The 24,733-nt window shown below is 41.4% G+C and overlaps 1 protein-coding gene across 4 annotated transcripts in view; it reads left to right on the forward strand.

Annotated features, from left to right (window-relative positions):
- Positions 1–20,267, forward strand: part of LOC131361371 (dipeptidyl aminopeptidase-like protein 6) — a 117,653-nt gene extending 97,386 nt beyond the window's left edge. For all 4 annotated transcript variants that reach the window (XM_058402441.1, XM_058402448.1, XM_058402432.1 and 1 more), the window contains 25 exons: positions 74–188; positions 5,480–5,578; positions 7,816–7,910; positions 8,470–8,544; positions 8,671–8,723; positions 8,813–8,894; positions 9,019–9,139; positions 9,576–9,730; positions 9,885–9,982; positions 10,638–10,761; positions 10,901–10,939; positions 11,199–11,306; positions 11,616–11,707; positions 11,784–11,831; positions 13,465–13,583; positions 13,662–13,709; positions 14,307–14,405; positions 14,493–14,562; positions 15,650–15,823; positions 16,018–16,072; positions 16,686–16,785; positions 16,899–16,957; positions 17,038–17,110; positions 18,446–18,519; positions 19,698–20,267. In XM_058402441.1, the coding sequence (XP_058258424.1) occupies positions 74–188; positions 5,480–5,578; positions 7,816–7,910; positions 8,470–8,544; positions 8,671–8,723; positions 8,813–8,894; positions 9,019–9,139; positions 9,576–9,730; positions 9,885–9,982; positions 10,638–10,761; positions 10,901–10,939; positions 11,199–11,306; positions 11,616–11,707; positions 11,784–11,831; positions 13,465–13,583; positions 13,662–13,709; positions 14,307–14,405; positions 14,493–14,562; positions 15,650–15,823; positions 16,018–16,072; positions 16,686–16,785; positions 16,899–16,957; positions 17,038–17,110; positions 18,446–18,519; positions 19,698–19,853 (2,331 nt within the window). In that variant the 3' untranslated portion in view covers positions 19,854–20,267. The remainder of the gene's footprint in view (positions 1–73; positions 189–5,479; positions 5,579–7,815; positions 7,911–8,469; positions 8,545–8,670; positions 8,724–8,812; positions 8,895–9,018; positions 9,140–9,575; positions 9,731–9,884; positions 9,983–10,637; positions 10,762–10,900; positions 10,940–11,198; positions 11,307–11,615; positions 11,708–11,783; positions 11,832–13,464; positions 13,584–13,661; positions 13,710–14,306; positions 14,406–14,492; positions 14,563–15,649; positions 15,824–16,017; positions 16,073–16,685; positions 16,786–16,898; positions 16,958–17,037; positions 17,111–18,445; positions 18,520–19,697) is intronic.
- The last annotated feature ends 4,466 nt before the right edge of the window (positions 20,268–24,733 follow it).

Below are 24,733 nucleotides of genomic sequence, written 5' to 3' on the forward strand. Positions count from 1 at the left end.
CGCTTTGAGGAATTGTAATAAACATCTTTTTAAAACTCATTCTCTCTCTCTCTCTCTCTCTCTCTCTCTGTAGGAGCTGGTGGGCAGTAACTCATCACAGAGGAACTGGAAGGGAATATTAATCGCTCTGCTGGTCATTCTGATCATCTGCTCTCTCATCGTCACCTCCGTCATCCTGCTCACTCCAGGTACTTTTGTTTTTCTTCAGCTCTTACATCATTTCTCTTTCTGGCTTTTCTCTATGTTGCTCTTCACCTCATCGGCGGTTATTCCTGGTTTGTTTGGGTCTCAAAAAAAACAAAACAGAAAGTTGAGTCCATTTCTGCTTTTCACTTTTGATCGGAAGAGATGGACTTTGTCCGTTACTTTATGATAACCATGAAACATTACCCAGAGTACCACACTCTACAGACTGGGGGCGAGATTTTTGGTTACAGCAACGCTGTAAATGTCGTAGCACAAACTACTGAAGCAACACAATCCAGGAGAACATAATCAAGAGGAACCAACAACGGCAGTAGCGGTTCACATGGTGTGTAAGGATGACCTCTGGTGGTCTGGGGAGATATTGTACATGTCTGTGGTGCCTGTGACACTCAACAGGAAACAGATCATAAACACGGCACTAAAAGTTTTACTGTCACCAGAAATATGAGTCTTTATCAGGAGAATATCCCAAAAATCTCAAAACTTCACTATCTGGGCAAAAGTTTCTTCTCTTCTCTTCTCTTCTCTTCTCTTCTCTTCTCTTCTCTTCTCTTCTCTTCTCTTCTTTCCATTCCCATCTTTCTCATTTTCCCTTCCCTTCCCTTCTTTTTCCCTTCCCTTCCCTTCCCTTTCCTAGCCTTCCTTCCCCTTCGCCTTCCTTCTTTTCCCTTCCCTTCTTTCTCCATTTCCCTTCCCTTCCCTTCTTTCTCCATTTCCCTTCCCTTCCCTTCTTTCTCCTTTTCCCTTCCCTTCTCTTCTTTTCCCTTCCCTTCTTTCTCCTTTTCCTGTCCCTTTCTTTCCCTTCCTCCTCATTTTCCCTTCCCTTCTTTCTCCTTTTCCCTTCCCTTCCCTTCTCTTCTTTTCCCTTCCCTTCTTTCTCCTTTTCCCGTCCCTTCCTTTCCCTTCCTCCTCCTTTTCCCTTCCCTTCCCTTCCCTTCTTTCTCCTTTTCCCTTCCCTTCCCTTCTCTTCTTTTCCCTTCTTTCTCCTTTTCCCTTCCCTTCCCTTCCCTTCCCTTCTTTCTCCTTTTCCCTTCCCTTCCCTTCTCTTCTTTTCCCTTCCCTTCTTTCTCCTTTTCCCGTCCCTTCCTTTCCCTTCCTCCTGCTTTTCCCTTCCCTTCCCTTCTTTCTCCTTTTCCCTTTCATTCCCTTCTCCTCCTTTTCTCTTTCCTTCCCCTCCTTCTCTTCTCTTCTCTTCTCGACTAGATGTTTCAGTCTGTCTGTGTGGATTTGTGTTCGTTCTACAAGAGCATTAGTGAGATCAGACTCTGATGTCAGGATGTTGATCAGACTCCAGCTCCAGTTACAAAGGTGTTCAGTGGGGTTGAGTCAGGACTCTGTGCAGGACACTCCCAGTTCTTCCAGTCCAACCTTCACCTCCACACCATGTCTTCATGGAGCTCAGGGACTTTGTGCACAGGAACATCGTCATGCTGGAACTAGTTTGAACTTCTTAGATCCAGTGACGGAGAAATCTTCATGTGATTGTGTATAAAGATGTTTTAAACAATTGTGTGCTTACAATTTTGTGGGGACAGTTTGGTGAGAAGCACATATGTGTGTTTGTTGTTAAATCTTGGTAACATTGATGAAGATGAGGATGAAGATCTTTCCAGTGGGTGTGAAGGTGGTACTAATGCCTATGTTTCTGTTTCCAGTGTATTTATATGAAGTAGATCTTCATGTTTCAAGACAAATGCACAATAATGCAGTAGAGGCAGTGGTATATAGTGGCATGAGGCACGAGATTTCTATTTTAGTTCAGAATGTGAGCTAAAACGAAATGAGGTCAGAAGTTTTTTCCTCGTCCTGTTCATCCCTGATCCAAGTCCCTGGAAAATTATGGAGTATAACGTCTCATCACTCTGTTTCTCTCTTTCTGTGTTTCCACATATCGTAATTATACAGCAGTTACAGACAATCTTCCTGCAGTTATACATTTCTGTCCTGTTTATTCAGAAATTCCTTTTTTCTTCTATACAGGCATCACACAGACACTCCTCCTTTTCCTCATCTTCCTCTTCCTCCTCCTCTTCCTCCTCCTCGCCTTCCCTGACAGCACTTTGCTTTTTTCCTGAGATTATTTCGGGATCAGAGATATCTGAGACTTGTTCTGCTTGTCATTTCAGGTAGCTGTGAGATGTGAAAACATTCACGACGTTCACGTTTCCTGCTTTAAGAATCACGTGTGTTGTGTGTTGAAGGAGTGAGAGGAAATCTGACATATTTATTAATGGGTTCATTTAACTTATTTAACTAATTAATGGATTAATATGCATATAAAATGAAATGAGTTTTGTTCGAATTTAATTAACACCAAAAAAATTTGCCCTCGAGAGAAACTCTTGATGAAGTTTGTTGATGAAAATATGTATTTTTAATCAAGAAAATCCCACAGAGAATATGATGAATATTTTTTTTTTCAGAATTAAACATAAAGCTAATAATAATAATAGTAATAATAGTAATAATAATAATAATAATCATAATAATAATAATAATAATAATAAGCATTTTAGGAAATTCTTTTGTCATATTCCAAAATTCGACCAATATGACCAAATTTCAAAAATGAAGCTTGTGTAGGAATAAAAGAAAAAATATAAATGAAGAATTTTTTATTTATTTTTTTTAACTGTGATTAATAGATATATATTTTTATATATATGTTTACAGTAGTGTCGTTTATGAGGTTTACAAAGACATCATAATTACCATAATTTACATTAATGTAAGGAAACAGGATTTTCAGGGATTTACTGTAACATGGCGTGATCGTGAAGTGGGCGGAGCTTAAAGTCTCATTCAGCTCTGTAGCTCCCTAGCTAGCGAATCAGTGTATCATGTGTTCCTTCGACATAACCCTAATGTCCTCATGAGTCAATGTAAACATATCAAATATTTACAAAGAAGTTTTTGTATGTTGTATAAATGTGTTAGTTTAACCGCACACGTTTCTGTCACGGTGCTTCAGGCAGATCGTAGGCTAGCTAATGGATCTGTTTAAAATCATTACAGAAACTGTATATAGATTGTTAAATATGGTTAAAAATAACTTATGAGATTGTCTGTAATCATTGGAGAGCCACAACAACGAAAACAAGAAACCTACTTTTGTAGTCGAAGTCGGCCAAGAGTTCAATTCGTCCACCATTTTCTTTTTCTCGAAAATATGGCAGAATAATTTCCAGTAATGGACTTGATGCTGAAGCTTTGTGTGAAATCCCACCAATTTATTGGTGATATGACGAAGCGGAGCGTGCCATCAAGACCATAAAAGGGCATATTCGTCACATTACTCCAGCTTCTACTTGTCTGAAGGACACCCGGGTTGTAGCTAGCAACACAGCACCTCGTTCCCTTCTCAGAGAACCAGGCTAGATATGTAACCTGGTGTAGTTCCCTTTCGAGGGATGCTGTGTCATGGCTGATGCTATGGGAACGCCAATACTAACGCCGCCACATGCCAGGAGATGTCTGTTCTGGAGGTTGTGAAACGGCACAAACGAGTCAGGAGCAGAGCACCATTAGCCGTCCTGTAAGACCCAGGACCCAGGAGTGGGTTCCAGATACAGGACCCAAGCCCTGAGGTGCAGGTGCTTGGCTGGACAAAACAGCGGAGGTTACGGAGTTCGCAGTGCATGCAACCAGCTCCCTTGAGAGCTGTGCGTTCACGCTCCACTTTCAAACACCATCTATCCTAATCTTTTATATATATATATATATATATATATATATATATATATATATATATATATATATATATATACATATCTTCTATTACCCTAGTCTAGACAGACAGGACAAACAATTGACACAAACGTACATAGAGCGCTTCCTGAAGACTGGAGTAATGTGACTTAGATGCCCTTTTATGGTCTTGATGGTGCGCTCCGCTTGGTCACATGACCCATCCGAGCCAATAAATCGGCGTTTCACACAGAGCTTCAGACACACCTTCTGCAAGAAGCGTTCCTATAGCATCAGCCATAGCGCAGTGTCAATTTCCCTTGAAACTGTTTGGTTTTAACAGAAAGACGTGTTATAATCATGTTATAATATTATTCACGTCACCATAATCATCATTTCCACCTGTAGGATCTTAATAATTAGATAAAGATTAATAATCCTGCTCTGACACCATGGCACAGTGAAGCACGATAGCAGTGTTTTATCTTTCTCAGCTCACACACCGTTTATTTGCTAATGAAATAACGAACACCAGGTCACCGTGTGCTCTTATTTTTTTCTCCCTGACAGAATGAGAGCTCAGAGTCACACGGCAGACGAACCACCAACACACACTCTGATACCCTGTCTCCGAAGCTCTGCCTCAAATAGCGTAGCATGTGTCCTTTTAGAGCGGCCGTGTCTTCGCTCGACTTATCAGCCGTACACAGATTGACCAGTTTCAGGGCTTTTTTTAGGCTACACTCATAAATCAGTGTAATAAATCTGCAGAATAATAAATCTGAATATCCATCATCATCACCAGCAGTGACCTTTGTGAACATTTTTTGTAGATTTTAACTTGAAAACCGTGTCATTATCTGCCCTGGATGCTGCTCCTTCCCTGAGCATGGGGCTGTGTGATTCATTTGTGAACGAATCTTTTAAGTGAACCAATCATTTAGGTACTGAATCGTATTTCTTGTTGACATTAGTGAAGCTTTTGGTAGCTTTTTCCTGTGCAGGTTGTGGGAACGTGATTGGTGGGACGTTTTGAAAGAACACGCCTCTTATTGACCAGACTCTGTGTTGAGTCTGGACGAGTGCGGTACTGATTCTGGGACACATGATTCAGTACCAACTAAAGGAATTAGTTTATGACCGTTCGAAACACATCATTCATTCAGTTCAGATGAAGAGGAGAAGGGGGCGGAGCCATGCTGTGAAGAGAACATAGCACGTTGGAGAAGTTTTATATCTGTGTGTGAAGAATAATCCCTGTTTGGTTACTAAACGAATCTGAACGAATCATTTTGGTGAATCACTGGGATGAATCGAAATCACCACCTGTAATTCCTGCCCCAATGGACCTCAATTAGAACTTGTTGTAGTTCTTATTTTTGAACACTAGGTGTAATAATAACAGTGAAGCTACATTTCACAATTTCACAGCCGAGCAAATAAAGGAATAAAGTTGGTCACAAAATGTACGAGGTTGTGAATCAGGTCTTGATGATTAATATTTGTTGAACACATGATGTAAATGGTATGAAGCATGTCAATGTGAGTGATTCATTAATCACATTGTTTTTCTGTCCTGTTACAGGTGAAGGTGATAATCTGGCCTTGAAGGGGAAAGTGACAGTGGAGGACATTTTCAGGAAGGATTTCAGAGTTCATGACCCGGAAGCTAAATGGATCAGTGGTGAGCCGCCATTTTCTTTAAAGCTCCAGCAATTGACTTGTGTAGATTCTCCTAGTGATCTGTAGTCCAGGGTGTTAGTCCAGGGTCCTCTTCAGCAGGGTGTCATTTTCAGGTGAAAGTGGCAGAATGGATTAGGCAGGTCTAAAGAGTCAGGATCACTGCTTAACCCCCACCCATCTATCCTAACCCCACCTACCACCATAAGCACGCACCCTATCCCTGCCTACCATCATAAACACCCATCTACCCTAACCCCCAGCTACCACCATAAACACCCACTCTACCCTAACCCCCAGCTACCACCATAAACACCCACTCTAACCCTGCCTACCATCATAAACACCTGCCTACCCTAACCCCACCTTCCACCATAAACGCCCACCCTAAACTCACCTATGACCATAAATGCCCACCCTAATCCCACCTTCCACCATAAACGCCCACCCTAACCCCATCTTCCACCATATACACCCACACTAACTCCACCTACGACCATCAACACCCAACCACCCTAACCCCACCTTCCACCATAAACACCCACACTAACTCCACCTACGACCATCAACACCCAACCACCCTAACCCCACCTTCCACCATAAACACCCACCCTAACTCCACCTACGACCATCAACACCCAACCACCCTAACCCCACCTACCACCATCAACACCCACCCTAACCCCACCTACCACCAACACCCACCCTAACTCTGCCTACCACCATCAACACCCACCCTAACCCTGCCTACCACCATCAACACCCAACCACCCAAACCCCACCTACCACTATAAACACCCACCCTAACCCCGCCTACCACCATAAACACCCACCCTAACCCCGCCTACCACCATAAACACGCACCCAAACCCTGCCTACCACCATAAACACCCACCCAAACCCTGCCTACCACCATAAACACCCACCCTAACCCCGCCTACCACCATAAACACCCACCCAAAACCTGCGTACCACCATAAACACCCATCCTAACCCAACCTACCATCATAAACACCTCAATACCTTATCCTTGTGTTCCTGTGTTATTATTAATGTGTATGATGTTCCATCTAATTATTAATATTTATTTACCTTTTTTTTACTGTATGTTTTGTTCAATTCCCATTTCTCTTGCTCAGTTATATGCTGCTTAGGTGAGAGAGAGAGAGAGAGAGAGAGAGAGAGAGAGAGAGAGAGAAGAACACAGATTATTAGGTATGCTCTTGGTTTAAGAAGATGTAATCAGGGACAGGAACAGCTATGACAGTATAACTAATAGGGGAAGCCAGAAGGTAACATAGAGTGCAAGCAAAGCATCCTGGGAAATAAAGCTGCCAGCTTCTCCACAGGCTCAGAATGAAAAAAAGTCTGTTGTTTCTTTCACATATGCAGTGTTTACTCTGAATAGAATTTTTTTTGTAGAATTGATCTGCTAAACTGAGCCAAAGGACAGAGCTGTAGTACCACAGCTCTGTATATATTTTAACCAGTGCTGGATGACACTGTTTATTTAGCGCTGATGTTCTGTTCTCTATGTTCTATGATTTCTGGTGATTTCGATGGTGTCTACACACACCTACAGCTTTTTAAAGGTTTATGGACATTTAAAGTGGCAACAAACCAAGATCTGTCAATTTCACTCTGAGGCTTGGGAAAAGGAATCTGTGAAAGCATCCTTATTAATTGGATAAAAGGTCATCGCTCATGTCTGTGTTGTGAGAATTTGTCCATCGCTTGCGCTCCGTGTCGGTAATGAACTTTGGGTTTCATTCCTCGCTCTGCTGCTCCTCTGTGATTGCAAACAAATGATTCCATAATCTTATTAGTGAGGATAAGGATCAGATTATCCAGATCTGTTTCTGAATCAAAACGCTACATCCCTGACTATAATCATCTTAATATTAAAAAAGCTAAGCTGAATCACCTGGGTCCTGGACTCCAACTCCCAGAATGCAGTGCAGCTATAGGAGTTTTAGCAGAGATTCGGCTCAGCTGCGTAGCAATCTACGAAAAGATGAGCGTGATGACTTTGAAAGATGTATTAGCACGAGGGTTAACACTTTGGAAGCTGATCTGAGAGAGAGAGAGAGAGAGAGCAGGACAGACTAAAGGACTAAAGTGCCGCTGCATCATCGCTCTGTTTAGGTGGAGATGAAGGGTGGGTCGTTTAGGAAACCGCTACCAGAGAAGAGCTCTATGACCAGTAGCAGTAAATTAGTGTAAAAATATCTCTCTTTGTAGATGAGGAGATTCTGTACCGCACTCGTGGAGGTGATGTGCTGAAGTTCAACGTGGAGATGAACGAGAGCACGGTGCTGGTGTCCAACAGGAAATTTGTGAGTCTTTGGCTTTTCCTCTCTCTCTTTCTGTATTTGTCCTCCTACTGTGTGTCATCTTTATACACAAAAGTACATATTATAAACTATATGAGTGATAAACGTATAAGTGGGTGTGGTTTAATACCAGTGATCTGCATGCAAGGTTCAGTTGTCTTGGGCAGTGGGCGGAGCTTAATATCCTCAATAATTGTGTTAGGTTTAATGTCCCTAGTTTGTGGTTGTGGTTTAATACTCTCTGCCAATGGGTGGATTCAATACCCTTGATCATTAGGGCAGAGTCTAAAACTTTTGGCCACTGGTTGGGGGTTAATACCTTTGATAATTAAGGCAGGGTTTAATAGTTTCTGCTACTGGGTGGGGTTTAATTGTCCTCATCAATAAGCAGTGGGTGGGGTTTAGTACCCTTCATCTGAGGATAGAGTTTAATACTTTCAGTCAGTCGTCAGGGTTAAATACCTTCAGTATGTTTAATACTATTGGTTAGTGGGTGGGGTTAAATAAAAAGCTCATGCATATTAATAAGCTGCCTCATGTATTCTTTTCATCCACTTTGCAGGAAATGTATAAGGCTGTCAAGTATGAGCTTTCTGCAGACCTGAAACACGTTCTGCTGGCCTACAACGTGGAGCCAGTGAGACACACACACACACACACACACACACACACACATGAGCAAATGAGTAATAGTCTGATAATATCATATATATTTCTGTTAATTAATTTATTTAATATCAGTCTCTCTCTCTCTCTCTTGCAGTTTTATCGTCACTCCTTCACTGCTTACTACATCATCTGTAGTTTAGAGACTCCGTAAGTACACACACACACACACACACACACACACACCTAGGCAGTATGAAGGACTAACAGTGGAGAATGTGTGTATTGTGTGTGGACAGGGAAACGTGGATTCTGACTCCTCCTGAAGTGCGTAACACTCCTCTTCAGTACGCAGGATGGGGACCTCGAGGACAGCAGCTGGTACTGCTACATTTCCCATAATCCTTCACTCCTACCAATTGCACATTGTCAGGATCCTTCAACCAATCATGACCTACAGATCTACAGAAGCCTCATTCCTCTCCTCTTTCCTGTTTCCTGTTAGATATTTATATTTGAGAATAATATCTACTATCGCTCCACCGTCGAGAGCCGAACCATCCGCCTGGTCTCCACCGGCAAAGAAGGCGTGATATTCAATGGCCTCGGTGATTGGCTGTATGAAGGTAAGTTAATGCTAAAGCTTGTACTATACATGTTTATGGTATCACAGCCACATTTCCATATATGGATTTAATAACCAGCACATTATTTTGTTATGGACTTGATAATGATGACTATATACATTTCCACATATGTGAATGTAATGACTTCCTATTTCCCTCTGCGGACTTAATGACACCCACATTTCCATACATGGATTCAAAAACCATGAATATTTCAATATATGTACTTAATAACAGTAATATTTCAATATATGGAGATAACCACACCCACATTTCCATATATGGGCTTGATGATGCCTTCATTTCCATATACAGGGATTCAGTGACACCTACATTTTTTGTATATGGGACTTAATGACACATTTTTCAATACAAAGGGATGGGTGTGTGTGTGTGTCTGTGTGTTTATTATGATTATTTCTTTTTCCCCTCACAGAGATGATCTTCCAGTCCCATGTGGCTCACTGGTGGTCTTCTGATGGAGCTCGTCTGGCATACGCCTCCATCAACAACACTCTGGTGCCCAAGATGGAGCTGCCCATGTTCACAGGGTCACCGTACCCAACGAGCCGGGCATACCATTACCCCAAAGTGAGAGAAAGTGGCACACGGTTTAATTTGACTCCAGAATTAAACAAGAACACTGCATTGTATCTAAATGCACATTGTGTTTATATTCATTCGTAATGCGTGTGTGTGTCCTTATTTACATATAGACACATTCTTCTGTAAATGTTCTGTGCAGGCTGGAGAGCAGAACCCGGTCATCTCTCTGTATGTGGTGAACCTAAACGGCCCATTACACACCATCCAGATGAAGAGACCCGATGACCACAGGATCAGGTCAGTCTCTAATAACTCAGATCTCATTCTTTTTATTATATCTCACTCATATTATTATTTTTTTTAATTTATGTGTCTACTTTTTTACTGGCACACTGACCATCTCAGTGACCCAGTGATTTACATACTGACTTACTGACACGCAGTACTTATTTATTTACTGTGTAACTTTTTAGTGTACTGAATTATTCACAGCCTTACTTACTGATTTATTGACATTATTAATTGCTGCAGGCTTGTTTTTTGGCTTGTGTATTTATTGACATAATAAAATATTAAATATTACTTATCGACATACTTACATACTTGCATACTAGTGACCTAAATACTTCCTGACTTACTTATTCACAGATTTAGATCCTTCTGTATAGCTTTATACTTTAGTAAAGGTCGTTTTAGGAGTAGCGGCAGTGGTTTATTTATTTATTTATTTATTTATTTATTTATTTATTTATTTATAAATAAATAAAAATCATTCTTTAGGAATACCATTTTGATTTTTTTTGTATTACTATTATTTATTTATTTGTTTGTTTGTTTGCTTATTAATTATTATTATTGTTATTATTATTATTATTATTGTTCAGGTGGCCATTTACTCACTCACACACACACACACACACACACACACACATGCTTTGTGTTCTTCCTCTAGAGAGTTTTACATAACGATGGTGAAATGGGCCTCAAACACGAAGCTGGTGGTGAATTGGTTAAACCGAGGGCAGAACCTCTCCATTCTGAGCCTGTGTGAGGTCACGACAGGAGTCTGTACCAAGGTGTGTATACACACACACACACACACACACACACTTAAATGCTTCATTTAAAGAAAGACACTGTGTACAAATGTTTACATGTAGGAGACAAATTCTGTCTGAAACATGAAATCTGTGTGTGTGTGTGTGTGTGTTTCAGAAACATGAGGATGTGAGTGAGAGCTGGCTAGACAGACAAGTAAGAGAGCCATCATCGCTAATTCTGTCTCATTCTACACTATTATAATGTTCTTATTTATTTATATTATTATTTATTACTTCTACAGCCGCTTGCAGCTCATTTGCATAAATATTAGCATATTAATATTACATACAAACTACAATCAGTATTATTCGATACCACAGCTATGTTATATTCTGAATTCTGATTGGTCAGAATTAAGAAAAGGAAGTAATTGTGTGTGTGTGTGTGTGTTTGTGTGTGTGTGTGTGTGTAGAATGAAGCTCCACTTTTCTCTAAAGATGGTCTGAAGTTCTTCTTTACTCATGCTGCCCCTCAGGGGGCAAGGGGGAAATTTTTCCATGTGTCCATGGCAACAACTGAGGTACACACACACACACACACACACACACACATATATATACATACAAACGTCATATACACACATCATATATTACCAGTCAAGGTCCATGGCATAGGTACACACTCACACACACACACACACCTCACACACATCATACACACAGACCTCACACACATATCATACACACACACACATACACACACCCTCACACACACACTATACACAGACCAAGAGATATTGCATTATTGAAGACTTATCACTCTCTCTCTCTCTCTCTCTCTCTCTCTGTGTGTGCGCGTGTGTGCGCGTGTGTGTGTGTGTGTGTTTCAGCCCAACAGCACCTCAGACACACTGAAGTCCATCACATCAGGCACCTGGGACGTTACACATCTTCTGGCCTACAACGAGGATGCTCAGCAAATGTGAACACACACACACACACACACACATGCACACAGTGTTTAGTTTAGTCTTAAAATGGTGTTATGTGTATAACAGATACTACGTGAGCACAGAGGAGGATCCTAAACAACGCCACCTGTACAGGTGAAACTGCTTTAACTCTCCTGTGTGTGTGTGTGTGTGTGTGCATTATGTGTGTGTGTGTGAATGATGTGTGTGAGCTGTGTGTGTGTGTGTATGAGATGTGTGTGAGGTGTGTGTGTGTGTGTGTGTGTGTAAGTTGTGTGTATGAGATGTGTGTGAGGTGTGTGTGTGTGTATGAGATATGTGTGTGTGTGTATGAGATGTGTGTGTGTGTGAATGATGTGTGTGAGGTGTGTGTGTGTATGAGATGTGTGTGAGGTGTGTGTGTGTATAAGTTGTGTGTATGAGATGTGTGTATGAGGTGTGTGTGTGTGTGTATGATGTGTGTGAGGTGTGTGTGTGTATGAGATATGTGTGTGTGTATGAGATATGTGTGTGTGTGTATGAGATGTGTGTGTGTGTGTGTATGAGATGTGTGTGTGTGTGTGTATGAGATATGTGTGTGTGTGTGTGTGTATGAGATATGTGTGTGTGTATGATGTGTGTGAGGTGTGTGTGTGTATGAGATGTGTGTGAGGTGTGTGTGTGTATAAGTTGTGTGTATGAGATGTGTGTATGAGGTGTGTGTGTGTGTATGAGATGTGTGTGAGGTGTGTGTGTGTGTGTATGATGTGTGTGAGGTGTGTGTGTGTATGAGATGTGTGTGTGTGTGTATGAGATGTGTGTGTGTGTGTGTATGAGATATGTGTGTGTGTATGATGTGTGTGAGGTGTGTGTGTGTATAAGTTGTGTGTATGAGATGTGTGTATGAGGTGTGTGTGTGTGTATGATGTGTGTGAGGTGTGTGTGTGTGTGTATGATGTGTGTGTGTGTGTATGAGATATGTGTGTGTGTGTGTATGATGTGTGTGTGTGTGTATGAGATATGTGTGTGTGTGTGTATGAGATGTGTGTGTGTGTATGAGATATGTGTGTGTGTGTGTGTGTGTATGAGATGTGTGTGTGTGTGTATGATGTGTGTGAGGTGTGTGTGTGTATGAGATATGTGTGTGTGTGTGTGTGTGTGTATGAGATGTGTGTGTGTGTGTGTATGAGATATGTGTGTGTGTGTGTGTATGAGATGTGTGTGTGTGTATGATGTGTGTGAGGTGTGTGTGTGTATGTATGAGATATGTGTGTGTGTGTGTATGAGATGTGTGTGTGTGTGTGTATGAGATATGTGTGTGTGTGTGTGTGTGTATGAGATGTGTGTGTGTGTGTATGAGATATGTGTGTGTGTGTGTGTGTGTGTGTATGAGATGTGTGTGTGTGTATGATGTGTGTGAGGTGTGTGTGTGTATGAGATATGTGTGTGTGTGTGTGTATGAGATGTGTGTGTGTGTATGATGTGTGTGAGGTGTGTGTGTGTATGAGATATGTGTGTGTGTGTGTATGAGATATGTGTGTGTGTGTGTATGAGATGTGTGTGTGTGTATGATGTGTGTGAGGTGTGTGTGTGTATGAGATATGTGTGTGTGTGTGTGTATGAGATATGTGTGTGTGTGTGTATGATGTGTGTGAGGTGTGTGTGTGTATGAGATATGTGTGTGTGTGTGTATGAGATATGTGTGTGTGTGTGTATGAGATGTGTGTGTGTGTGTAAAGCACTTGATCTCTCCTGACTCTGATGATCTAAGCAGTGATGTGTGTTCCAGTGCTCAGACAGTGGGGTCCTTCACACGGCTCTGTCTCTCCTGTGGGCTTACAGACACCTGTGGACTGGTCAGCAGCTCCTTCAGCCACAACACGACCTTCTTCCTGCTCCACTGTAAAGGTCAAACACACACACACACACACACACACACACACATTTCACTGTATAATAATAATAAAGTTTATTGTTGTGTTTCAGGACCCGGTGTCCCGTTTGTGTCTGTCTACAGAACCAGTGAAAAACAGAGTGAGTATCTCACTGTACACTTAAACACACACACACACACACACACACACAGACAAGAGACAAGATACCAGATTCTACTTTTTAAATGCCTGGAATGACACACTCCTAGTAAGGGTCTCTCTGTGTAGAGGCGAAAACAACCTCTGTGTGTGTGTGTGTGTGTGTGTGAGATGTTTATGATGTTTTTCTCATGTGTATATATATATATGTGTGTGTGAGTGTTTGTGTGTGTGATGTTTATGATGTTGTTCTCAGACAGATGTTTATGATCTTGTTCTTAGACAGATGTTTATGATGTGTATATATATATTTGTGTGTATGTGTTCATGTGTCTTTACAATTTAAACTACTTTTAGTCTTTCATACTGTGGAGCTTTAGTTGTTGTTGTTGTTGTTGTTGTTGTTGTGCGTCTCTCTGTAAAGAACCCCCTCATTGATTAGCATTATGCTAGCATTAAAGTCTCTCTCTTTTCACCTCAGAAACAGATCCTCACGGCTTAATCTCACTCTGCCACAGCGTTCTAGAAACAGCCTCCGAATCGCATTGTGCCATTTCCAGTGTGAACATCACAGCTGTGTGTTTTTGTGTTCTTCCAGAGCTTTTTGACATCGAGGTGAACCTGAACCTCCGGAAGACCGTGGACTCCATACAGATGCCGCGAGTCGAGTACAGAAAGATAGAGGTGGAGGAATACGGTATGTCCATCATCTGTGGTTTAACACATAAAGTACTGGACATGTGCAGTGGAATTATCTGATGTGTGTGTGTGTGTGTGTCTTCAGCTCTGTCTCTGCAGATCCAGAAACCTGCGGGCTTCATAAACACGGCACATTACCCTCTCCTGCTGCTGGTGTGAGTCTCAGCACCAAGCTGTCATGCTCTCAGAGGAAATAAATCAACTGTAAAACCCTGAAGTTCATTCGTTTGTTACAGCAGAATTTCCCCAAGAGCTTTATTCCTCTTATACTTCATCTGTTTCTCAATTCCAATTCTCAATTTTTATTTTAAAAAAAGTCTTTTTATCTGTTTCACAAAATGAGTTATAACATTATAGCATGTTGCATAAATATTAAATACGATTCGTTGCTATAGTAACGTACAGATAACATGCCCTCCTGTCAGATCTGCTGTTCTAGAGCATAGAGCACAGTTTACTGAATGACTGATGAATTATATTCCTCTGATTCCTGAACGAGACTCAGACAGATGTTAATGATGTTCTCAGATGTTAATGTTGTTCTCAGACAGATGTTAATGATGTTCTCAGACAGCTGTTTCTGATATTGTTCTCAGATAGATGTTAATGATGTTCTGAGAAAGATGTTTCTGATGTTCTCATACAGATGTTTCTGATGTTGTTCTCAGACAGATATTAATGATGTTCTCAGACAGATGTTTCTGATGTTGTTCTCAGACAGATGTTTATGGTGTTCTCAGACAGATGTTTCTGATGTTCTCAGACTGATGTTTCTGATGTTCTCAGACTGATGTTTATGATGTTCTCAGACTGATGTTTATGATGTTCTCAGACTGATGTTTATGATGTTGTTCTCAGACAGATGTCAGTGATGTTCTCAGATGTTTATAATGTTGTTCTCAGACAGATGTTTATAATGTTGTTCTCAGACAGATCTTTCTGGTGTTGTTCTCAGACAGATGTTTCTGGTGTTGTTCTCAGACAGATGTTTCTGATGTTGCTCTCAGACAGATGTTAATGGTGTTATTAAAGGAAATTAGACAGCAGAGTTTCTCAAAATCCACAATTCATTACAAAAGATGTAACAAGCTCCGAAACAATGATGTCATTTTTTGTATAAAAATTTCAAACACATGATTTGGGTCATGACTCGTGTCTTACTCCAATTTCTCTCTCTCTCTCTCTCTCTCTCTCTCTCTCTCTCTCTGTGTCTCTCTCTCTCTCTGTCTCTCTGTATCTCAGAGACGGGACTCCAGGTGGACAGGCCGTGTTGGAGCGGTTCCAGGTGGACTGGGTCACGGTGCTGGTCAGTAGTTTGGGCGTGGTCGCTGTACGCTGTGATGGACGTGGCAGCGGCTCTCGAGGCTCTGAGTTCATCCACACGCTAGACAAAGAGGACCATCTGAAGGTTCTCAGGTACAAACAGTCTCCATGTCTGCAGGAAAACAGCACAGACATGCAGTGAAGCTTCTAGGGTCTCATACTTTCAGCTTGTTGGTGAATTTTATTAACTTTGTGTAGCAGATGCATGCAATTGCAGTGTGTGTGTGTGTGTGTGTGTGTGTGTGTTTGAGTATGTGTATTAACACACATTCTCTTTTGTTTTGTAGCATTTTAGCGAAAGAGCCGTACATCGACAAAACCAGGATTGGAGCTTTTGGACAGGTAAAAAGTCCATGTGGAAGGATGTGTGTGTGTGTGTGTATGTGTGTGTGTGTATGTGTGTGTGTGGAGTTTGCGTGTCTTTTCCCCTCTACAGGATGTTGCCTGTCATGTTCCCAAAGTCCCTTGGATAGACTGCAAGTTTTGCAAGATGCTGTGTATTGCTACAGATGATGGCGTGGAAGGAGGGATGAATAGAGGAATGGATGGATGAATGAATGGATGGATGGATGGATGGATGTAGGAATGGGTGGATGGATGGAGAGATAGATGGATGGATGGGTGGATGGATGGATGGATGGATGTAGGAATGGGTGGATGGATGGAGAGATAGATGGATGGATGGGTGGATGGATGTAGGAATGGGTGGATGCAGGGATAGATGGATGGATGGCTGGATGTAGGAATGGGTGGATGGATGGAGGGATAGATGGAGGGAGGGCTGGTTAGATGGATGGATGGACGGACGGACAAATGGACGGAGGGAATGGATGGATGGATCTATGTGTTTATTGTGTAAACTTCAAGGTGTAAATGCATCTTCAGATGTGTTTCCCAGCATGCAGTGTGATGAAGGATGTAAGGAGATGGTGATGATGATGATGATGTGTTCCAGGTTTATGGAGGACACATCACCAGCCTCCTGCTCAGCTCTGAGGCCTCTGTACTGAAGTGTGGAGCTCTTCTCTCTCCCATCACAGACTTCCGACTCTACGGTACGCTCTGTGTGTGTGTGTGTGTGTGACAGACAGTATCTGCTTCTGTAAATGACCTTCACATGAATAATTCATGAAGTTCATAACTACTCTCACCCTTATCTGCTTTTCAGCATCGTTTTTTTCCGAGCGATATTTTGGCCTTCCACATCCTGAGCATGGAGCGTATGAGGTACACTCTCTCTGCACATCACTCACACATCACTCTGTTGTAGATTTGCATATTTATGAATATGTTCATTTCTTTTACAGACGTTTAATTTCACACAGCGAGCGTCTCAGTTTGTCGATAAGAAGATCCTGATCGTTCATCCCACTGCAGATGGTACCTTCCTCCTTCTCTCTCTCGCTCTCTCTCTTTTTTCTTTTTTTTCATTTTTAGCCACATTTAAACTTTACCTTAACGCTTAATCTGCTGGTTAGCTAACAATCTTTTGCATAAACTGCATCTCTAGCAGGTTTTGTAGTAATAAATCTCTTTTTTCTTAACAAAAAAAGTTCAAATATTTTTATTTGTGGTCCAATTTCATCCATTAGATGAAGGAGTGTTTAAGCTCCGCCCACTTTACATACATATACATATGCATGTACATAGTTATATCTCTAAAAAATTATTTTCCTTTAAATATAAAATCAGATCGAGCATCATTATGATATACGTCTCATATACGCTATATGCCTGTATATAAACCGTATAAATCACATGATGAGTCAAACACGCTAAACACTCTCGGCTTCATCTATGTTTATCTCTAATAAGAAAAATATTACAGAGGATTTTTCCACAAAAGTTGATTATTATTGGATTTGTGTTAGATTTTCTTTTTAGGAAAAAACAAATATTTTTGAATAGTGCATGGTTTAATTTTGATGAAATAAACAGACAGGTTTTTATTTATTTTTATGTATTTATTTAGTAAAAGCCGTTCTCTTGAGAGCGTCTTCATTGGTGACTCTACAGTCCTAATAACATCCAAAGACTAGATTTTGGACTAGAGTCCACCACAGAAGATATTATGTTGGCAAAAGTTTTGGGACACCCCTCCAAATCATTGAATTCAGGTGTTGTTCTTCAGGGGATGGACTCGAACAGAGCAGAGACTAGAGTGGAGACTGTGAGCCAGACCTTCTCATCCAACATCAGTGCCTGACCTCACAAATGTGCTTCTAGAGGAATGGTCAAAAATGTCCATAAACACACTCCTAAACCTTGTGGAAAGCCTTCCCAGAAGAGTTGAAGCTGTTATAGCTGCAAAGGGCGGGACAACTCCATATTACATTCATGTGCATGTAGGGCAGACGTCCCAAAACTTTTGGCCTGGCTCACAGTCTCCACTCTAATTCATCCCAAAGGTGTTCTATGGGGTTGAGGTCAGGACTCTGTGCAGGCCAGTCAAGTTCCTCCACACCAAACTCTTTGGTCACTGGTGTGCAGTCATGTTGGAACAGGAAGGGGTCATCCCCAAACTGTTCCCACAAAGAGCACAAACAACCCCTGAAGTCAATGATTTAGAGGGGTGTCCCAATACTTTTGCTAATATAATGTATGTGAAAAGATATCAGCAATCAACTGGCAAAGATTTTTTTATTAACCTGTTCATCTCAGTGTCTTTTCACTAAATGTAAGTACCCCCCCCCTTCTCTCTCTCTCTCAATACAGAAAAAGTCCATTTTCAGCACACGGCTAAATACATCTCGGGGTTAATCAGTGCAAAGGCAAATTATAGTCTCCAGGTAAAAGATCAGATACACACACACACACACACACACAGAGCGAGCGTGTGGAAGTAACCACAGAAGCTGAAGATTTTCTGGAGAAATTCCTGATGTGAGAAATTAGCTGTGAAAAAGTGTGGAATAAAACACACACACACACACACACTGATGTGTTGCTCTGTCTCTGTCAGGTGAAAGATTAGTGGTGACTCCTGAATCCTGTGCTGCACTTTGACTTGAACAGATTAAACAGACTAGCATGCTCGCTAATCCAATTAAACCTGAACACCAGGAGAATCTCTCTTTGCTCTCTGCTCCATTACACATCCCTCTTTTAATTAATTCCTAAATGTTAAATGACTCTCGGGATAATTAGCTTCAGATGTTCTCTAGAAAGTTGAAGGTCCTCCACTGCTCTCGGCCAAGTAGCATACTAATGATGAAGAGGAGTGTTTTGACAAATCATCAAAGATTTCCCCTGGGTCCTAGTGACCTCTGTGTAAAGGGAATCCTGGGGTTGTGTAGTTAGTGATCACACACTGTTCCTCCTTTCCCCAGGGTTAACACTGAATCCTGGATCTTCATCATCTGATGTTTCACACTCTACATTCCTAAACCCCGCCTCAACCTTCTTCTCATTTGCATATTCAACCCTGATTGGATAAATCCGACGCACGGCCGCTTTAAATAACGTCTCGTCTCACGCTTTCACTTTTATCAGTGAGGATAAAAAGTTCAGGTCTGTTCTTCTGCACCCGAGCAGGTCCTGTTATCTTTCACAGCGTTATCATCTTTTTTGCTCTTTTTAAGTTAAGACAGACGTTCGTTCCTCGATATCCGACTTCTGCTAATGTTTCAGCGTGACGTATTTCCCCCTCGCTACGGCGCGCACTTCCATGATGTCGGGTGTTTTGCCTCCTGACTCTATCTACCGAGTCGTTTTTGTTAAGTGTCACTACATCCTGGTTTTCACCTGATATGAGGCATAGAGGCGCTGCTCAGTTTCTGATTGGTTGTCTGTTGCTAAGCGACCAGCCCTAACATTCTAACAGTGTGTGGTTTCACAGTGTAACACCTCCAGCACCGTGATGTGGAGTTAACACTGTAAAAGCCATCTCCTAAACTACACGGGTTAACTGTTTACTATATGGCACAAAAACTGACCCCTGATCTCAGCTGTGTTTTTCTCTGGTCAGATTTATCCCGATGAAGGTCACTTCCTGCACAGCGAGGCGGTCAGACGGCACCTGAGTCAGTCCCTGCTCCACTTTTTTGAAGGGTGTTTCAGGAGATCAGACGACACATTCGAAGACGATCTGGATCTGGAGGAGAAGAGCGACGTGCACGGATAGGGTTTTTTTTTTCTTTTAACTCAAATTCCGAGGACATCATCCCTCATTTCTCCTGCTGTACAGACGTTTTCCTCTTCCCTCTTTATCAGAAAGGACGGTCTGTCCATCGCTCTGATTAACTGACCGAACCCCGGGAGCAGCACTGAGAATAAAGGCAGCACGGATTTCTAGCCCTGAGCCGGAACGCTCTGTTCATCCCGCTGCTCCGAGACTCGCTCTTTCTCTTTTCTATCTTTTTTTTTGTAAGAAGTGATGGATGGAGGCGGGTTTGTAGTGATGGTTCTGTGTCAGAGTTTTTCCGTCTTACCGTGTGTTTGTGTCTGTATCTCTGATGTAAAGTATCTAATGACATGTTATTAATATTCAGTTTGATTATATCCATAAAATAAAGAGCTTTTCTTTTTCAGGGTCTGATTTTCTGTATGTTTTTTTGTTCTGGAATCTTCTGCAGCCTGAAACAGTAAAGTGCTCCAGATCATCAACCATTAAATTCTCTCAAAATTCATTTCTGCTGAAAGGAAGGAAGTGTTCAAGGGAGGAAGTGTTCAAGGGAGGAAGTGTTCAAGGGAGGAAGTGTTCAAGGAAGGAAGTGTTCAAGGAAGGAAGTGTTCAGTAACCTAAACAAACTCTACACATTCGCCCGTGCTGAGCGACAGAGCAGCTTACTTTATTCCTCTCTTTCTTTCTTTCTTTCTTTCTTTCTTTCTTTCTTTCTTTCTTTCTTTCTTTCTTCTCAATTATTTTTAGTCTTTTTTTTAAACTTTTTTCTTTCTTTCTTTCTTTCTTTCTTTCTTTCTTTCTTTCTTTCTTTCTTTCTTTCTTTCTTTCTTTCTTTCTTTCTTCTCAGTTTTAGTCTTTTTTCTTTCTTTCTTTCTTTGTCAATTCTTAGAGAAAGAGATGGAGAGAGAGAGAAAGTAAGAGATGGAGAGTGAGAGAGAGATGGAGAAATGGAGAGAGAGAGAGAGAGAGAGATTATCTGCTGCATGTTCTTCATGATAATTATGTAAGAGTGTGGACTCGGTGCTGTGTGTGTAACTTGTGCTGGTGATCAGTGGTGTGACGAGGTGGAACATCACCTCCAACACAGACAGCAGATCTTCCTGTTAATAAAGTCAGTGTTTAGCTCTGAGTGTGTTTCAGACACTGAGCCTTTTAGAGTCTTTAAAACATTATAATCTTCAGCTTCAGATATCAAACCTCTTCATTTATAACAGAAATAAAAATATTTTCTCATCAGACCAAATGTTAGCCTAAATATACACCAGGGTCTGATCAGTGGCTGGTCTGTGATGCTCTTTTAACATGTTTACAGACGTGAGGGTAGGTGAGTGATTGAGGAACCACACACACACACACACACACACACACACATATATACACACACAAACAAACAGTTATGTGTTATGTGAGCAGAAATAAAATTCTTCACTGCAGCTTCCTCAGACATCAGAATCACAGTTTCACATCCTGGGTTATATTAATACTTTATTACATGAAATCATTTCTATACTTTCATATAACAGCACATGAAACCACAGGATGCGCACCGATCCCACTCATTCGAATTCCAAGTCTCCCTGTTGATATGACGTTCAAGCAGGTTTTGCATGGTTTTGCAGGTTGTTGATCGCAAAATGTTAAAACACTCATGTCGCATCTTCATGAGGCCATCAGAATGGCCCAAGAACATGCCACCAAGGAACAAGATAAACAAGCACAAGGCTACAACAAAAGAATAAAAGGCACTCACTTGAACATAGGAGGTAGAGTACTTGTCACAAATAAAGGAGAAGGAGGAAAGAAGAAGAAACTAACTGACAAGTGGGATGCAGCTGTGTACACAGTCATGAACAGAAATCTGTGATCACAACTGGAAAAGAGCTGTATGATACTAAATCAGAGGAAAGGCCATGTACAGCTGATCCCCTCGGTTCTTTGGAGCCGGAGGACATGGAGGATAGAACAGGTGCATGGATTATGAGTGGCTCAGCTGATAAAGAAAGCCAGAATGAAATGTTGTCGGAGCCAGACCGGTTGGATGCTCCAGATGTGGACTATGAAGAGCAGGCTGCAGGTGAACCAACACAGTGCTCTTCAAGAGAACAGCATATCTCTGACAGAGACAGTGATTCAGATTCATCTGTCATTTCAGATGTCCCTATAAGGGGCACAGACATTCAGCAGACACGGACGGTGACAAAGAGACTCAGCCCTTTCCAGGAGACCCAGAACATGTTACCCATGCCCAGATGTGTCCAGCGGTTCTAGCTCATAGTAAGGGCAACCAAATGCACTCACCAGCAGATACAGAGTATGTTGTCAGAACACGGGTAGGCGGGGTCAGTAAAAGGGTAAATCGACTTATTGGGTCCATGGTCCAAAAGCCCTCTTATTTCAGGAGTTTGATTAATAGAAGGTCTCAGTCACTCCTCAATGTTTTAAGGGAATAAAATGTTTAGTTTTTTGTACGTCATTGTGTGTTAATGTATATTGTATGTGTTGTTCCAAGAGAAAGATCTATATGTGAGATATTCTGTGTTTAAATGGAGGGGAGTGTGTATGGTGTAAAAGACATCATATTAATCTAAGAGAGACTGAGGCCTGGTCACCCTTATGTTCTCTCTGACCCTATTGAGTAGGTGGCTTATACAGCTGGTAGTAAGGCTTAGAGCTTACAGTAACCCTATGCCAGGTTTTTCACAGTAGATGTTGTATGTTCCTAGGTTTTGACTGATTCATTCAGCACTATGGTCTGGATTGTGGTGAAGTTTAGGCAGAAACCTTGCTGAGGAGAGGTGAGTGTTGTTGAGTGCTCCCGTTAAAAGGTTGTTAAAACATGCAGAAAATGTTAAATGATAGTTCAGACCTCTCTCTGTAAGAGTCATAGACTGTGCAGTATCTGTTTTAACGCCTGTTTTAGTTCATGTGTGTAATTGTTGTAAAGTACAGTGCGTTAGTGTAACATGCTAGGTCACTGTTTTCAGGTTGGGCTACTGAGGAATACAGGGGGTTTCTCATGTGGTTCATTGTTATGTTTCTGTCTCGTTTGAAGGTGTGCATATAGAAACCAGGTCAGTTAGAGTTGCTTATTTAATTTAATTTAATTTAATTTAATTTAATTTAATTTAATTTAATTTAATTTAATTTAATTTAATTTAATTTAATTTAATTTAATTTAATTTTGCTGAGCTCTTCTGCTCCTCTTTCCTCTTCTGGATGGCAACCTAAAGGCTACCTAAAACCTGTAGGGATCTGTAAATAAAAAATAAATATTTTTAGCATACACGCATGTTAACATATTTTCACATTTTTGCAGCACTTTGCAGTTACTTAAAATACATATAACTTCAAATATATAGCTTAACAATTGAATAACACGATGAAGCGTAAGATTATTAAGGTTTACAGTAGAAATATTGGTGCTGGTCTAGAGATATTTGTGTCTTATTATTATTAGTTTTATGATCCTGATCATTGTACCATGGTTGATGATGTACTTGCTCTTTGCTCTTCATATCACTGGCTGCTGCTCTTATTGCTGGCATCCTGCTTTATCTTCTCATGTTCCTGCTCCTGTTGCTCTCACTCTGAAGCCAGAACGACTTCCAGCTGATCAACACGTTTCTGCAGTTGCTGTTTTTCCTGCTCATGTTTCTCTCGCTCTGAAGCTAAAGTGTCCATCAGCTGACCAACACGTTCCTGCAATCAGTCTCTGAGCAACCTCTCTCTTTCCAGTTCTTTATTCTTCTCCTGGTCCTCAAAGAGGTTTATAGGATGCTTGATGCTGGTGATGTCCTGGAGGAAAGTAGTAGTGTTCTTCTTTATTTTCTCTTTTATATCTCTTTCTGAAGACAAAGTGTCCTCCAGCTGATCAACAAGATTCTCCATTTGCTCAAGTTGCTCATTCTCTGAAGCTAAAGTGGCCTCCAGCTGACCAAAATATTTTTCCAATATCTCTCTCTCCGGTTCTTCAGTCTTCTTTTTCATGGAATCCTGGAGCTCGCTGATGTTCTGGAAATGTGCAGTAGTCCTCTCCTCCATGTCCTGCTTGATCTTCTCTTTTTCCTGTTCATGTTGCTCTTGCTCTGAAGCCAGAATGGCCTCCAGCTGATCAATATGTTTCTGCAGTTGCTCTTGGTCTCTCAGCATGCTCTCTCTCCAATACTTTATTCTTCTCCTGGTCCTCAGAGAGCTTCAAGGAATCCTCGATCCTGGTGTCGTTCTGGAGGAAAGCAGTAGAGTTCTCCTTTATTTTCAGGTTTTTCTCTCTTTCTGCAGCTAATTTGGCCTCCAGCTGAGCAACAAGTTTCTCCATGTGGTCAAAATGCTTATCCTCTAAAGAAAAAAAGGCCTCCAGCTCAGCAACACGTTTCCTCAATTTCTCTTGGTCTCTCAGCAAGGTTTCTCTCTCCAGCTCTGCAGCCTTCTCCCATTCCTTACAGAGATCCAGGGTAACCTCGAAGCCGGTGGTGTTCTGGAAAAGTTTAGTCATCCTCTCCTGTTTGTGCTGCTTGATCTTCTCTTCTTCCTGCTTCTGTTTCTGATGCTTTAAAGAGTCTTTCAGAGTGGCCTCAAAATGAGCAACACGTTTCTCCATTCGCTTTTGGCATTGTTTCCAGCTATCTCTCTCCAGTTCATGAGACTTCTCCTGTTCTTCACAGAGGAAGGGAAGTACTTTGAGGAAGGACTTTCAGGGAAGCCTGGAGCTCGGTGATGTTCTTCTGGAGTATGGCGTTAGACTCCTCCATGTCCTGCTTCCTGGACTTTAGCTCAGAAGCCAAAATAGCGTCTAGCTTTGCCACCTTATTGACCAATGCTTTACCCGCTGTCATTTTCTTTTTCTCCGTCAATTTACGTTCTTCCATCTCATTTACTTTTGT

Source organism: Hemibagrus wyckioides, linkage group LG01, assembly GCF_019097595.1.
Source record: "Hemibagrus wyckioides isolate EC202008001 linkage group LG01, SWU_Hwy_1.0, whole genome shotgun sequence".
NCBI classification, from domain to species: domain Eukaryota; kingdom Metazoa; phylum Chordata; class Actinopteri; order Siluriformes; family Bagridae; genus Hemibagrus; species Hemibagrus wyckioides.